The sequence below is a fragment of the Dictyostelium purpureum genome (assembly GCF_000190715.1).
Source record: "Dictyostelium purpureum unplaced genomic scaffold DICPUscaffold_591, whole genome shotgun sequence".
Lineage (NCBI taxonomy): Eukaryota > Evosea > Eumycetozoa > Dictyosteliales > Dictyosteliaceae > Dictyostelium > Dictyostelium purpureum.
The window spans coordinates 1-12,735 of NW_003519925.1; the positions used below are offsets into that span (position 1 = coordinate 1).

At 26.3% G+C, this 12,735-nt stretch overlaps 4 protein-coding genes across 4 annotated transcripts; 2 read left to right on the forward strand and 2 right to left on the reverse strand.

Annotated features, from left to right (window-relative positions):
- Positions 1-50: 50 nt before the first annotated feature.
- Positions 51-1,623, reverse strand: DICPUDRAFT_85064 (uncharacterized protein; the record flags this gene model as incomplete). Its single annotated transcript, XM_003294558.1, has 4 exons — positions 51-429; positions 504-699; positions 767-1,259; positions 1,342-1,623. Coding segments are annotated over 4 exons (1,350 nt in total), but the record flags the coding sequence as incomplete, so codon positions are not given.
- A 478-nt stretch (positions 1,624-2,101) lies between these two features.
- On the forward strand, positions 2,102-2,595 carry DICPUDRAFT_13347 (uncharacterized protein; the record flags this gene model as incomplete). Its single annotated transcript, XM_003294556.1, has 2 exons — positions 2,102-2,333; positions 2,405-2,595. Coding segments are annotated over 2 exons (423 nt in total), but the record flags the coding sequence as incomplete, so codon positions are not given.
- A 1,095-nt stretch (positions 2,596-3,690) lies between these two features.
- On the forward strand, positions 3,691-7,037 carry DICPUDRAFT_4822 (uncharacterized protein; the record flags this gene model as incomplete). Its single annotated transcript, XM_003294557.1, has 4 exons — positions 3,691-4,144; positions 4,234-4,514; positions 4,680-4,901; positions 4,983-7,037. Coding segments are annotated over 4 exons (3,012 nt in total), but the record flags the coding sequence as incomplete, so codon positions are not given.
- Positions 7,038-7,534: 497 nt separating this feature from the next.
- On the reverse strand, positions 7,535-12,735 carry AcaA (uncharacterized protein). The gene is made up of 6 exons (XM_003294559.1): positions 12,693-12,735; positions 11,204-11,963; positions 10,674-11,138; positions 10,434-10,605; positions 8,823-10,367; positions 7,535-8,754 (listed from the first exon to the last, which is right to left on the reverse strand). The coding sequence occupies exons 2-6, from the start codon at positions 11,837-11,839 to the stop codon at positions 7,775-7,777; spliced, it is 3,798 nt and encodes a 1,265-aa protein (XP_003294607.1). The 5' UTR covers positions 11,840-11,963; positions 12,693-12,735; the 3' UTR covers positions 7,535-7,774.

Genomic DNA, 12,735 nt, shown 5'->3' on the forward strand with positions numbered 1-12,735 from the left:
TGTTTACCCAAAGCAATACTGTGGATAGAGTAGGGAACTAATTTTTTTACAAGTAGAGGCTTTTCAGAGAATTCTGATACAGCTGAAATGCTTGGAACACCCAATTGACCATGATTATTTGAACCCCATGAATAAAGAGTGTTGGACTCTGTTAAAACTGTTGTAAAGTTTGTACCGCAGTGAATTTTTCTAACTTTGAAATCTAAATTTACGATCCCGGCTTGATATGATTCCTTCCCGTTAATTGAACGACCTAATCTTCCATCAATATTTGAACCAAATGTATAAACATATCCCTTTTCATCCAATAGAACTGTGTGCCAATTACTGCAGGCAACATCTTTCATTTTAACTAGGTTTTCAATTTTTCTTGGTGTGCTTTGAAGGATAGCACCTTGAAATCCTAATTTTGAATTAATGTTTGAACCCCTAAAACATTAAAAATATTATTAATAAATATTTATATATAATGTATATTGAATATAAAATATCACAATTCTTACCAAGAATAAACATGACCATCAGAGCTAATGGAGAATGATGAATCAGTACCACAAGCAATTGTTGTCATACATTTATCACCAAATGACGAGATTAATGTTGGTTTTGAAATAAATATAGGAGGCTCAGCTAGGTCTGTATAGTCTAAACCCAATCTACCCATAGACGAATTTCCAAATGAATACACACAACCAATATCTAATAAATAAAACTAAATTAATATATTACGTATTTTTATAATTTAAAGAACTATTATAATATTTACCATCGAGTAGTAATGAATGATCTTTTCCACATGCTATTGCCTTAATTCTTTTATCCCCAAGTGAAACTATCATGGTTGGAATTAAAATATCTCTTTTTTTATTTTGCCCGGTTTTACCATAGCTACATAGCCCAGCACTGTAAACATGACCGGTATCAGTTAAGGTTAAGCAAAAGTTTTGACCATAGCTTGTTTGTATAGGTGATGAGAGGGTATCGTTAAATAATAGTGGTGTTTGATTGCTTCTAACTTCAAATGATAACTTTGATGTGAAAATATTTCCCCATTGATAAATATTTGGTTTAATATCAGAAATAGGCATGTTTTTGCAATCCTTTAAAACGTTTGAAACTTTTGTGTGCCCCATCAAAATTGCAATATCCATTGCTGTTAGGCATCTGTGATCTTTAATTGTTGGATCTATATATTTGCTTTCTATTATTGCTTTGGTTACTTCCACATTATTATAAATTGCTGCTACATGTAATGGTGTCTAAATAAATTTTTTATAAATTAAAAGAAATTAATATTTTAAAAAATTAAAATTTAAAAAAAAAAAAAATTTGATTACTTACTTCGCCATAATCATTTGGAATATTAATTAATTCTTTAAATTCATTTCTTGTATCGAACTTCTTGATTAAATTAACTAAAAGGTTCATATCATGGACATAGTTGGCAATTAAAAATGTTAATGGTGTATCGCCGTCAAAGTATTCAGTAGTTGAAAAGAAATCTCTAAAATTATTAATCCCTGTTCTGTATGCATATTGGGTTACTGCAATTGGTGAGCTTGAACTATTGAATGTTATAGTATCATCTTTTTCTTTTTGAGAATAATAATAATTATTTTCCATTTTAATTTGATTTTTTTTTTAAAATATTTCAAATTATAATAATATTTTTATCTATAAATTAATTTATTTTCTTAATATAAAAATATATTTTTTTTTTTTTTATATAAAATTTTGTAAAATATCTGTGATTAAAAAAAAAATTTAGAAAAAAAAAAAAAGAAAAAAAATAGAAAATTTAAATAAAAATAAAATAAATAAAAACCACTATTTTTTTTGTGAAAATATTTAAAATAAAAATAAAGAAATAAATTTATAATATAATTTCGTTGTGCAGTGTGGGTGTGTGATGTAAATAATTATAGTTGTAAAAAAAAAAAAAAAACTTTTTATGAGCTAAAAATAATTAAAAATTAAAAATTAAAAATTAAAATTTTTTTTTTTTTTTTTTTTTTAATTATTTTATTATTTTAATCGTTTTTTTTAGCAATCTTTAAACGAAACCATGAATAATTACAATAATGACAAAAACAGTAATTCAAAAAACTATTATGAAACTTTAAAAGTATCCATTGATGCACCATATGAAGAAATAAAGAAATCTTATCGTAAATTGGTTTTGTTGTATCATCCTGACAAAATATCAAATGATCATTCATCTTTTAACAGCGATAGTGGCAATGTTGCTAATAAGGAATTTAATGAAATTCAAAAATCATGGGAAACCTTAAAAGATGATGCTTTAAGAAAACAATACGATGCACTATTATTGGGTATGTTAAATTTTAAATAATATTTATATGAGATATAACAATTAAAATATTAACTTTTTTTTTTTTTTTAGAACAACAAAGACAAAAATATTCAGTTTCAGATGAAGTTGATTTAGATGATATGGAATATTTAGAAGAGGAGGGCCAATACACCTATCCATGCAGGTGCGGTGATCAATATATTATTACCGAAGATCAGTTGTCAGAGGGAAATGATGTTGTTTGCTGTTCTGGATGTTCTTTATCAATCAAAATAATTTATGAGGTCGAAAATTAATTTATCAATTTACTAAAAAAAGTAAATTTATAAGAAACACTCGCAAAAAAAAAGTATTATTGTGTGGTCTCAATAGTATCATTAGTGGTTATTAAATTGCCGCTTGTGGCCAATTATTATTTTTATAATAAAATAATAATAATAACAATAAAAAAATATAATAATAATTCAAAAATAAAAATTAATGAAAAAAAAAAAAATTTTTACGAAAAACACATTAAAAATTCAACCGCGAAAAAAATAATTGGTATAATTAGACCAAATTAATAAAAAAAAATAAAATAAAGCTGGGTAATCCAAATCTCTTTTAGATCATAGGTATTGAAAAATACTATTTTAATAGTAATTTAATAAATAAATAAAAAAAATAATTAACCAAATTAAATTGTTAATTAATAATTTTTTTTTTTTTTTTTTTTTTTTTTAAAAAAAAATTTTGCATAAAAAATTTAATTTTTTTTTTTTATTTTCATTTTTTTAATAAACAAAAAAAAGAAAACACACACCTTTCGTTAACTTATTTATATTTATATATATATTATTATTATTTATAACTAATATAGTTGTGTTTACTCTTGTTTTAAAAAATCTTAATAAATTGTATATATAAATATTTTAATAATATTTCTTTTTTCATTTGTTATCCAAATTAAATATTTTAAAATAACATATATTTATTTGTACTTATTTGTTTTCTTGGCTTTTTTATTTAGTTATTTATTTATTATAAAATTTTTTTAAAAAAAATAAATAATGGATTCAAAAAATCCAAAAATATCAAATAAAGATATAGAAATGAAAGATAAAGAAACCACCACAAATACTGCCAATGGAAGCAATAAAAAATCACCAACTACCACAACTACAACTACCACAACCATCAGCAACACAGCAACAAAATCAAGTAATAATGGCAGTAATAAAGCAAATAGTAGTAGTAATAATAGTAGTCCTATTAGATCTAATAATCCATCACCAAAATCAATCGAGCAGGATGGCAGTGATACAGAAGACGTCGAAGATGATAATATAGAACAGCAACAAGATGGTGATGACAATGAAGAGCCACATCCATTTTTTGATGATGACGAGGTTGAAGAAGATGATGATTCGATTCAAGCAGGTCTCGCCAGAAAAGATGAAACCGAAGAAGAAAAAAAAGAACGTTTAGAATCCATTAGATTAGAAAAGGAACGTTTAAAGGAAATTAGAGCCCAACAGCGTAAACAATTAAAAGAGCTTCAAAATAATCAAATGGCCCAATTACAAGAAGATAAAGAAAAGTCAGCCAGTGCCAGATTAAAATATCTCTTAGAAAGAACTGAAATCTTCACTCACTTTGTTTCAAACAGTCAACAAACTAAAAAGAAAGAAACTAAATCACCAACTTTATCATCTCAAAATGGTTCAATATCAGCAACACCAACTAAAAGAGGCCACATAACTGAAAAAGCAGAGGATGATGAAATTATGAAAGGAGCCATTGAAGAAGAAGAGCCACATTCTTTTAATTTTTTTACCTCAAGTCCGCCATGTAAGTAAAATTTATTTTAATTAAATTATAACCTTTATTGTTTATTAATTTCTTTTTTTCATTTTTTTATTCATAAAATTATTATTTAGATATTAAAAGTGGTACAATGAGAGATTACCAAGTTAATGGCTTAAATTGGTTAATTCAATTATATGAAAGAGGTATTAATGGAATTTTAGCAGATGAAATGGGTTTAGGTAAAACTTTACAAACTATTTCACTTTTGGGTTATTTATCAGAATATAAAGGTATTAGAGGTCCACATCTTATTATTGCACCAAAATCAACTTTATCTGGCTGGACTAAAGAGTTTGCTAAGTGGTGTCCATTCCTTCGTGTTGTCAAGTTCCACGGTAGCAAAGAAGAAAGAGTAAATATAATTATAGTTAATTTTAATAATAACAATAATATAAATACAGAAGATAATAATACTATAGAATAAAAGCAATAGCAATAGTGGCAACAATTATAATAGTTTTAATAATACTTACAATAATTTTTAAATTACATACTAATATTTTTTTATAATTTTCAGGAGGAAATAAAGAGAAATAGTTTAATTTTTAAAAAATTTGATGTTTGTATAACTACATACGAAGTTGCAATTAGAGAAAAAGCTGCATTTAAAAAGTTCAGTTGGAGATATATTATTATTGATGAAGCTCATCGTATCAAAAATGAAAATTCAGTACTTTCAAAAGGTGTTAGATTATTTAACAGTCAATTTAGATTATTAATTACAGGTACCCCATTACAAGTAAGTTTAAAGTTATTTAGATTCAATCCACTGAATACTCAACAGATTTATTAATATTTTTTTTTTTTTTTATAATTTTAGAATAATTTACACGAATTATGGTCATTATTAAATTTCTTATTACCAGATGTATTTTCATCATCAGAAGATTTTGACAAATGGTTTGATTTGGCAAATACAGAAAATCAGCAAGAAGTTATTGATAAATTACATAAAGTTTTAAGACCATTTTTATTAAGAAGATTAAAAAGTGAAGTAGAAAAATCACTTCCACCAAAGAAAGAAATTAAGTTATTTGTTGGTCTTTCTTCAATGCAAAAAGATTGGTACAAGAGATTATTAACTAAAGATATTGAAGCTGTAATGAATCCAGGTTCAAAGGGTCAAGCTGCTCGTGTAAGATTATTAAATATTTGTATGCAGCTAAGAAAGGCATGTAACCATCCATATCTTTTTGATGGTGCCGAGGAAGAGCCATACACAACAGGTGAACATTTAATTACAAATAGTGGTAAAATGGTACTTTTGGATAAATTATTAAAGAAACTTCAAGAAAGAGGCTCAAGAGTTTTAATTTTCTCGCAAATGGCTCGTATGCTTGATATTCTCGAAGATTATATGTTATACCGTAATTATCGTTATGCAAGAATTGATGGTTCAACTGACTCAGTTTCAAGAGAAAATTCAATTGATAATTTTAATAAACCTGGTTCAGAGTTATTTGCTTTCCTTCTTACAACCAGAGCTGGTGGTTTAGGTATTACTTTGAATACTGCCGATGTTGTTATTCTTTTCGATAGTGATTGGAATCCACAAATGGATCTTCAAGCTCAAGATCGTGCCCATCGTATTGGTCAAACCAAACCAGTAACAGTTTACCGTTTCGTTACAGAAGCCTCAATGGAAGAGAAAATGGTCGAAAAAGCTGAAATGAAACTTCAATTAGATGCTTTGGTTATTCAACAAGGTCGTTTGGTGGAAGCCAATAAAAATGCCAAACCAGAGGAACTTTTAGCTATGCTCAGATTTGGTGCTGATGATATGTTCAAAAGTAAGAGCTCAACTATTACTGATGAAGATATTGATTCAATTCTCAAGAAGGGTGAGGAAAAAACTGAACAAATGAATAGTAAAGTCAAAGATTTAGCAAATAACCCAATTAAATTCCAATCTGATGGTAACCTTTACGAATTTGACGGTGTCAACTATAGAAACCAACATTCAAGTGCAACTTTTTGGGCTGATACATTAAAGCGTGAAAGAAAAACTGTTGCAGTCGATGAAGATTTTAGTAAAATGGTTACTGGTCAAGTTAGACCTTCACCAATGGTAAAGAGAGAAAGACGTTTCAATAAACCAAAGCAACCACCACTTTACGACTTCCAATTCTATCCACCAAGACTTACTCAACTCTATGAAAAAGAAACTGAAGCATACAACAGAAAAGTAGAATGGTATGATCAAAAAGATAAAGAAAAAGAAAAAGCAGGTAATAATCCAACAGAGATAGAAGATGAAGAAGAACCAGATTTTGGTGATCTTAATAAAGAAGAACAAGAATCCAAAGAAAAATTACTCAAAAGTGGTTTTGGTGATTGGACAAAGACTGATTTCAAATCGTTTATTCGTGGCTGTGAGTTATATGGTAGAAAAGCTTATCAAAGTATCGCTGAAGAAATTGGTACTAAAACCGATAAACAAGTTCAACAATACTCCCAAGTATTTTGGAAGAGATTCGAGGAAGTTAACGAACACGAAAAGCATGTATTGCGTATTGAAAAAGGTGAAGAAAGAATTCTTCGTTATAAAGAACAACAAGAATCATTAAATCACAAGATTTCAAAATATAAGAATCCATGGCAACAATTAAAAATTCAATATGGTATTAAAAAGAATAAAACCTATAATGACGATGAGGATATCTTTTTAGTGTGTATGATTCATAAGCTTGGATATGGCGCATGGGAAGAACTCAAAGAGGAAATTAGAAAATCACCACAATTCCGTTTCGATTGGTTAATTCAAACTAGAACACCAAGCGAGTTAAAGCAAAGATGTGACCAATTATTAAAATATATTATTAAAGAGCATCAAGAGGAAATCGAACACCAAAAAGAATTAGAAAAGAAGAAAAAGGAAAAAGAAAAAGAAAAGCAAAAAGCTTTAGATTCACCAAAAGCAAAATCAAAAGGTAGCAGTTCAACAGATAAAACTCTTGGAAAAAGAAAAGATGTTCCACCACCACCACCACCTCCACCATCTAAAAAGTCATCAAAGAAATCACCAACTATTCAATCATCAAATTCAAAATCAAGATCAACCGCAACTACCACCACAACCTCAACTAAAGCAAAAGGTAGCTCATCAAAGAAAACTAAACAAGAAGATGAAGAAATGGTTGAGGAAGAAGAGCAACCAGAAGAAGAAGAAGAGCAACCAGAAGAAGAACAAGAGGAAGAAAAAGTACCATTAAAGAAAAGACAAAAGTCCAAAACCTCACCACCTCCACCACCAGTTATTTCATCAAAGTCTCGATCATCAAGAAAATAAACTTAATAATATTCCATATATTTATTCGCTTTAATATATTTTAACATCTACAAAATAAATCATCATTTAAACATTTTTTTTTTAAAAGTTATAATTAATTTACAATTTTTTATTTAATGTTTTATTACTATTACAAATTTATATTTTTTTTTTTTATTTATAGTTTTAATATAATTATTTTTTTATATAAATTATTAGTAAGGATTAAATTAATTTCCATATTTTTAAATATCTAAAAAAATTAATTATAAAAAGTATTCTATTATTATATGATTATTGAATATTATTATTATTTTGATGATTATTTCTTTCTTGATTATTATTTATTGAGTTAATTCTAAAGAGCCACTATCATCTAAACTTATACTAGGTCTATTATTCATTAAAGCACTTTGAATTGGTGAAAACATTGGAGTTACAATTGAATTTTGGTCCCAAATCATTTGTGTGGCACCTTGATCCCAGGTTTGATTCTTTATACCTTTGAGAACATAGGTGGCCATTTCACCTTTACCTTTAACTTGAATTACATTTCTTGGACCAAAAAAGAATTCTTTATTTAATGTTTCATATACCTCTTCGGTTATTAAAATTTCGTTGTTTGGAGCATTGGATTGCATTCTAGAGGCAACATTAGCGGTATCACCCCAAACATCAAACTTAGCTCTATTGAGACCCATACAGCCGGAAACTAAAGGACCAACACTAATGCCTAATTTAATAACATCTTTATTACTTTTGATGAAGCTCTTTAAATCAATTGCAAAGTTTGCCATTTTCTGTAAAAAATCAGGGTCTTTGTTTAAACCAGAGACACACATATAGGTGTTACCAATGGTTTTAATTTTTTCCACTGTGCCTTTATATCTTTCAAGGTAACCATCAAAGAATTTGAAGATTGCATCTAAACGTTTAATCATTTCCTTTGGTTCATCATTTTCTTTGAAGCTGCAGATTTGAACAAACATAATTGATACCCTTTGATGATATTCGTGATACATTAAACCTACAATCTTTTTATCTTCTTCACCTTCTTTTTCTTCGTCATGCATAATTTTTTCTAAAACTGTATTTGGGAAAATACTTTGTAAATAATAGAAGATTCTGTCTTTTTCTTTTTTTAAATTAATTTTTTTGAAATTGGTTTTGCTATTAATAACCCATGCTCTTCTCATTGCAAGTTTCATTCCATATGAAGAACATATTTGAATTATTAAAACCACAACAAAACCTATATAGTCAGTTTCATATAAATGACCTGTTAAATTTGGTGATATATAGTAGCAACTGATAATAAAGAAAGCTAAAAAAGATAAATTTGTATTAATAACTACTATTTTAAATTACATTTTACTATATTTAAATACTTACTGAAAATGAAAAGATTTAAAAATAAAACAGACAAAAAATTCAATGAATGAAAAACATTTAAATAGAATAATGTTGCACAAACTCTTGTTAATGATGAACGAGCTAGTGGATTTTCCCATCTGATTAGCTCCAAAACTGTACATACACCAAATGAACTTAATAATATAAAAAAGCTAATCTGATATACCAATGGGATTCTAATGATTTTGGTAAAAGAGAAGGCAATGAAGACAATAAAGGCTATTCCCATGGTTAAATAAATTGCATTACTATTATAATATGGAATTGAGTCCATAATTTGATCGTCGAGATAAAATAATAAATGCAATAGTAAACCAATAATTAAAAAGAATCTAGTTTCGATTACATTGTTGGAAATGACATATTTGTGGAAATAGAATTCAATCTTTGGATTATTAAAGGAGATGATCCATTTGTTTATATGAGTAATTTCTTTAAATTGTTGCTCAAATTCTTCCTCTTCTCTTTCTAACTTATTTTTATCTGGGTTGGTATGTTTAAAGTATTTCATAACCCTCTTTTTGAACATATCTTTCATTTGAATTGCAGTTGAAGTTTTTTCTTTTTTGACATTGCTAATCGAATAGTTTGATTGGGAGTTAGAGATATTTGCTTTTGAGAATGATGGTACAATAGTTTTAGGTGTGTTATTTGCTGATGAATTTGAATCGGTAGTTTCAAAAGTTTGATCTTTATTTGAAGATGGAGGGGTGTTTTCTTGAAGTAGACGGCTATCGCTAGATGGGGATGATGAGATATCACTTAAAGCTTTGGCATTTAAAAGAATTTGAGATTTTTTATGTTGTAATGCACTGTGAATATTACCATCAATACTTTGACTTAAAGAAATTGGATCATTACTAAATTCGCCACTTTGAGCACCATCTGTGGAAATTTGGGTCATGGTATTACTAGTTGTTAATTGTTCTTCAACAAAGAAACCCTTTAAGCATATACCATGAGCTTTGTGATGTTCATCATTATGATACATCTCGCAATCGGTGTTTTCTACAATTTTATATTTACCAAAGCCACCATGGCCTCTATCACGAATTAATTCTGCAATTTCTTCACCAACTTGAACCCTTAATGAATGGCCACTTTGTTCCAGTGAATGTGCACGAGCTATACAATCTCCCCAGATATCGAATTGATATTTAGTGTCACCCATAACACCACCATAAGCGCTACCCATTGCAAGACCACATCTAAATTTAATATCAACATTTTGGCTATTATTCCTTAAAACTGGTAGCTTCATAATTTCAATGGCTGCTTTCAATAGATTTTCACAATGTTCATATTTTGAAATTGAGCCTGCACCATCTGGTTCACTTTTTGATTTTAATCCACTTGCACAAATATAAGCATCACCATCGGTTTTAATTTTTTGACAATTATTTTCCATGACTACTCTATCAAATTCTCTAAATACTTCGGTTAATAAGAAAACTAACGATTTTGGTTCTTTTAATTGTGCGCTAAGAACTGTAAATTGCACAATATCAAAACATAAAATTGAACCTATTAATTATTTTAAATAATAGTTAATATTTTGTTTTTTAAAAAAAATTTTTTTTTTTTACTTACAATCCATAAATTCTTCTGGTTCTGGCATAATAACTTTTTGGTTTCCGTGATCCCATTTAAGGTTTTTTATAATAAATTCTGGTAAAATATTGCTTAATAATGTTGATGATTTTTCCCTTTGTTCTCTAAGTTTTTTTGATTCAATTTCTAAATTCATTTTGGCAATATAACTCTATAAAAAAAAGAAGTTAATATTGATTTTCTTTTTATTTTAATATAAATATAAAAATTAAAACTTACCTCTTTTCTAAACTTTTCTAATACATACAAATGACTTGCTCCAAGTAAAAACATTAATAAAATATAAATTACAAATGAAATTAAATTATTTCTATCCATATTCGATTCTAAAAATATAAAAATAAGAAAGCATACAGCATTCATTAAATTGCACATAACCATCCATATAAATACAAGGCAACCCAACGCATACAGGCATGAAAATATTACAACGTATAAAAATAAAATTAAAGTTGTCGTTGTTGATGTTTTATATTCTAAGAGAAGGGTGATAAAGAATGTTGTAAATGAAAATAAAAATAATGGATGGAATAACTTCTTATATAAATCTTTTTTGTTCAAATAACTTAAAAATATTGAAAATGCAAATAAATTGAAACATAAAATTCTAATTGCTATTAACATAAAAATTGCTTTTTTTGTAAACCCATATGAAACTGCTGCAATACCTATAAAATTTGTAATCTATAAAAATATAAATTATTAATTAATATATTTTTTTTTTTTTTTTTAATTTTAAAAATATATACTCTTAATAAATATTTGTGAGATTTGTAATGTTGGTTTAAATAACCTTTTTCATACTGTCTTGGTAATCTTAAAGTATACTTTTCAAAAATATTCTTCTTCTTTTTTTCGCTTTTAAAGATTGAATGTTGATTTTCATATTTTGCCCAAGTACCAATATTACTAACTTTTTCATTTGGTTTCATTTTGCTTTGAACCGAATCGGATCTATTCTTTCTATTTGAAACATTGTAGGTTAATTCTGCTAATTCACTATGTGGTATGTGTGGTGTTCCTTGAAAACTTGATGATTGTAAACCACTGCTATTTGAATTTACACTGCTACTGAGGGTAGTGTTAATACTTAATTCGTGACTATTACTGTTTGAATGCCCATGATGTATATGTTTTCCTACTGCTAATGAATTGCTGTTTGTATGGTGATGATGTGGATGATGTGAATGGGAGTGTGAGTTTGAATGTGAATGTGATCCATGATGATTTTGGTTTGATTTGTTTAATGATAGTCCCCCTATAGTAGGTGTAGTTGGAGAGTAAAAATGACCACGATCTTCGTGTAATTCACCATTATTTTGTTGAAGAAAACTACCTATATGATATTTTGATTTTGATAGTACAGAATCATTGAAATATGACATTTTTTATTTTTGCTATTTCCTATTATTATTTTTTTATTTCTTTTTATTATTATTATATATTTTTATTATTACTATTATTTATATTTCTATTTTTTTAAATAAAAAAAATAACAATCCCTAAAAACTATAAAGATAAATAAAATATCGAATATTAGTATATAAATGATTATTATTATTATTAATTAAAACCAAATTTAATAATTTTTTTATAAAATAATTTTCATACAAAACATATTAATATAAACACTATTTACAAACAATAATCTAATTTATTTATTATATACAATAATAATTATTTATATATATATAAAAATAACTACTACTATTATTATAATATTAGAAATAATAATAATAGTATTAAAGTAAAAAAATAATAATATATGTAAAAAAATTTTTAAAAAAAAAAAAAAATTTTAATATATAAAATTATAAATAAAACAAAAAAAAAAAAAAATCAAATCCATTAACACCCACACCCCACCACATAAAATATTTTCTCTTTATTTTAACTCTCTATTATATTCTTTTTTTATTATAACTTTTATTTATATAAAATTTTTTTTATATGTGTATATGTTGGTTATTTATTATTATTATTGTGGTGGTTATTTATTTAATTGTTTATTATTATTTTATTTTTTATTTATTTTATTTTTTGATGGTATTTATGAAAAAATATCACACATACAAGAAAAAACTATCATTATTTTATTATGACACTGTATTGTGTATTTTTTTTATTTAAATTAATTAAACACAACTAATATTGTAAATTTAGTATAAAAAAATAAAATAAAACAAAAAAAATAGAAAAAAAAAAAAAGAAAATGATAATATAGAAAAAAATTTATACCTATTATTATTTTTTTTACCATAAAAATATGTAAAGATAATAA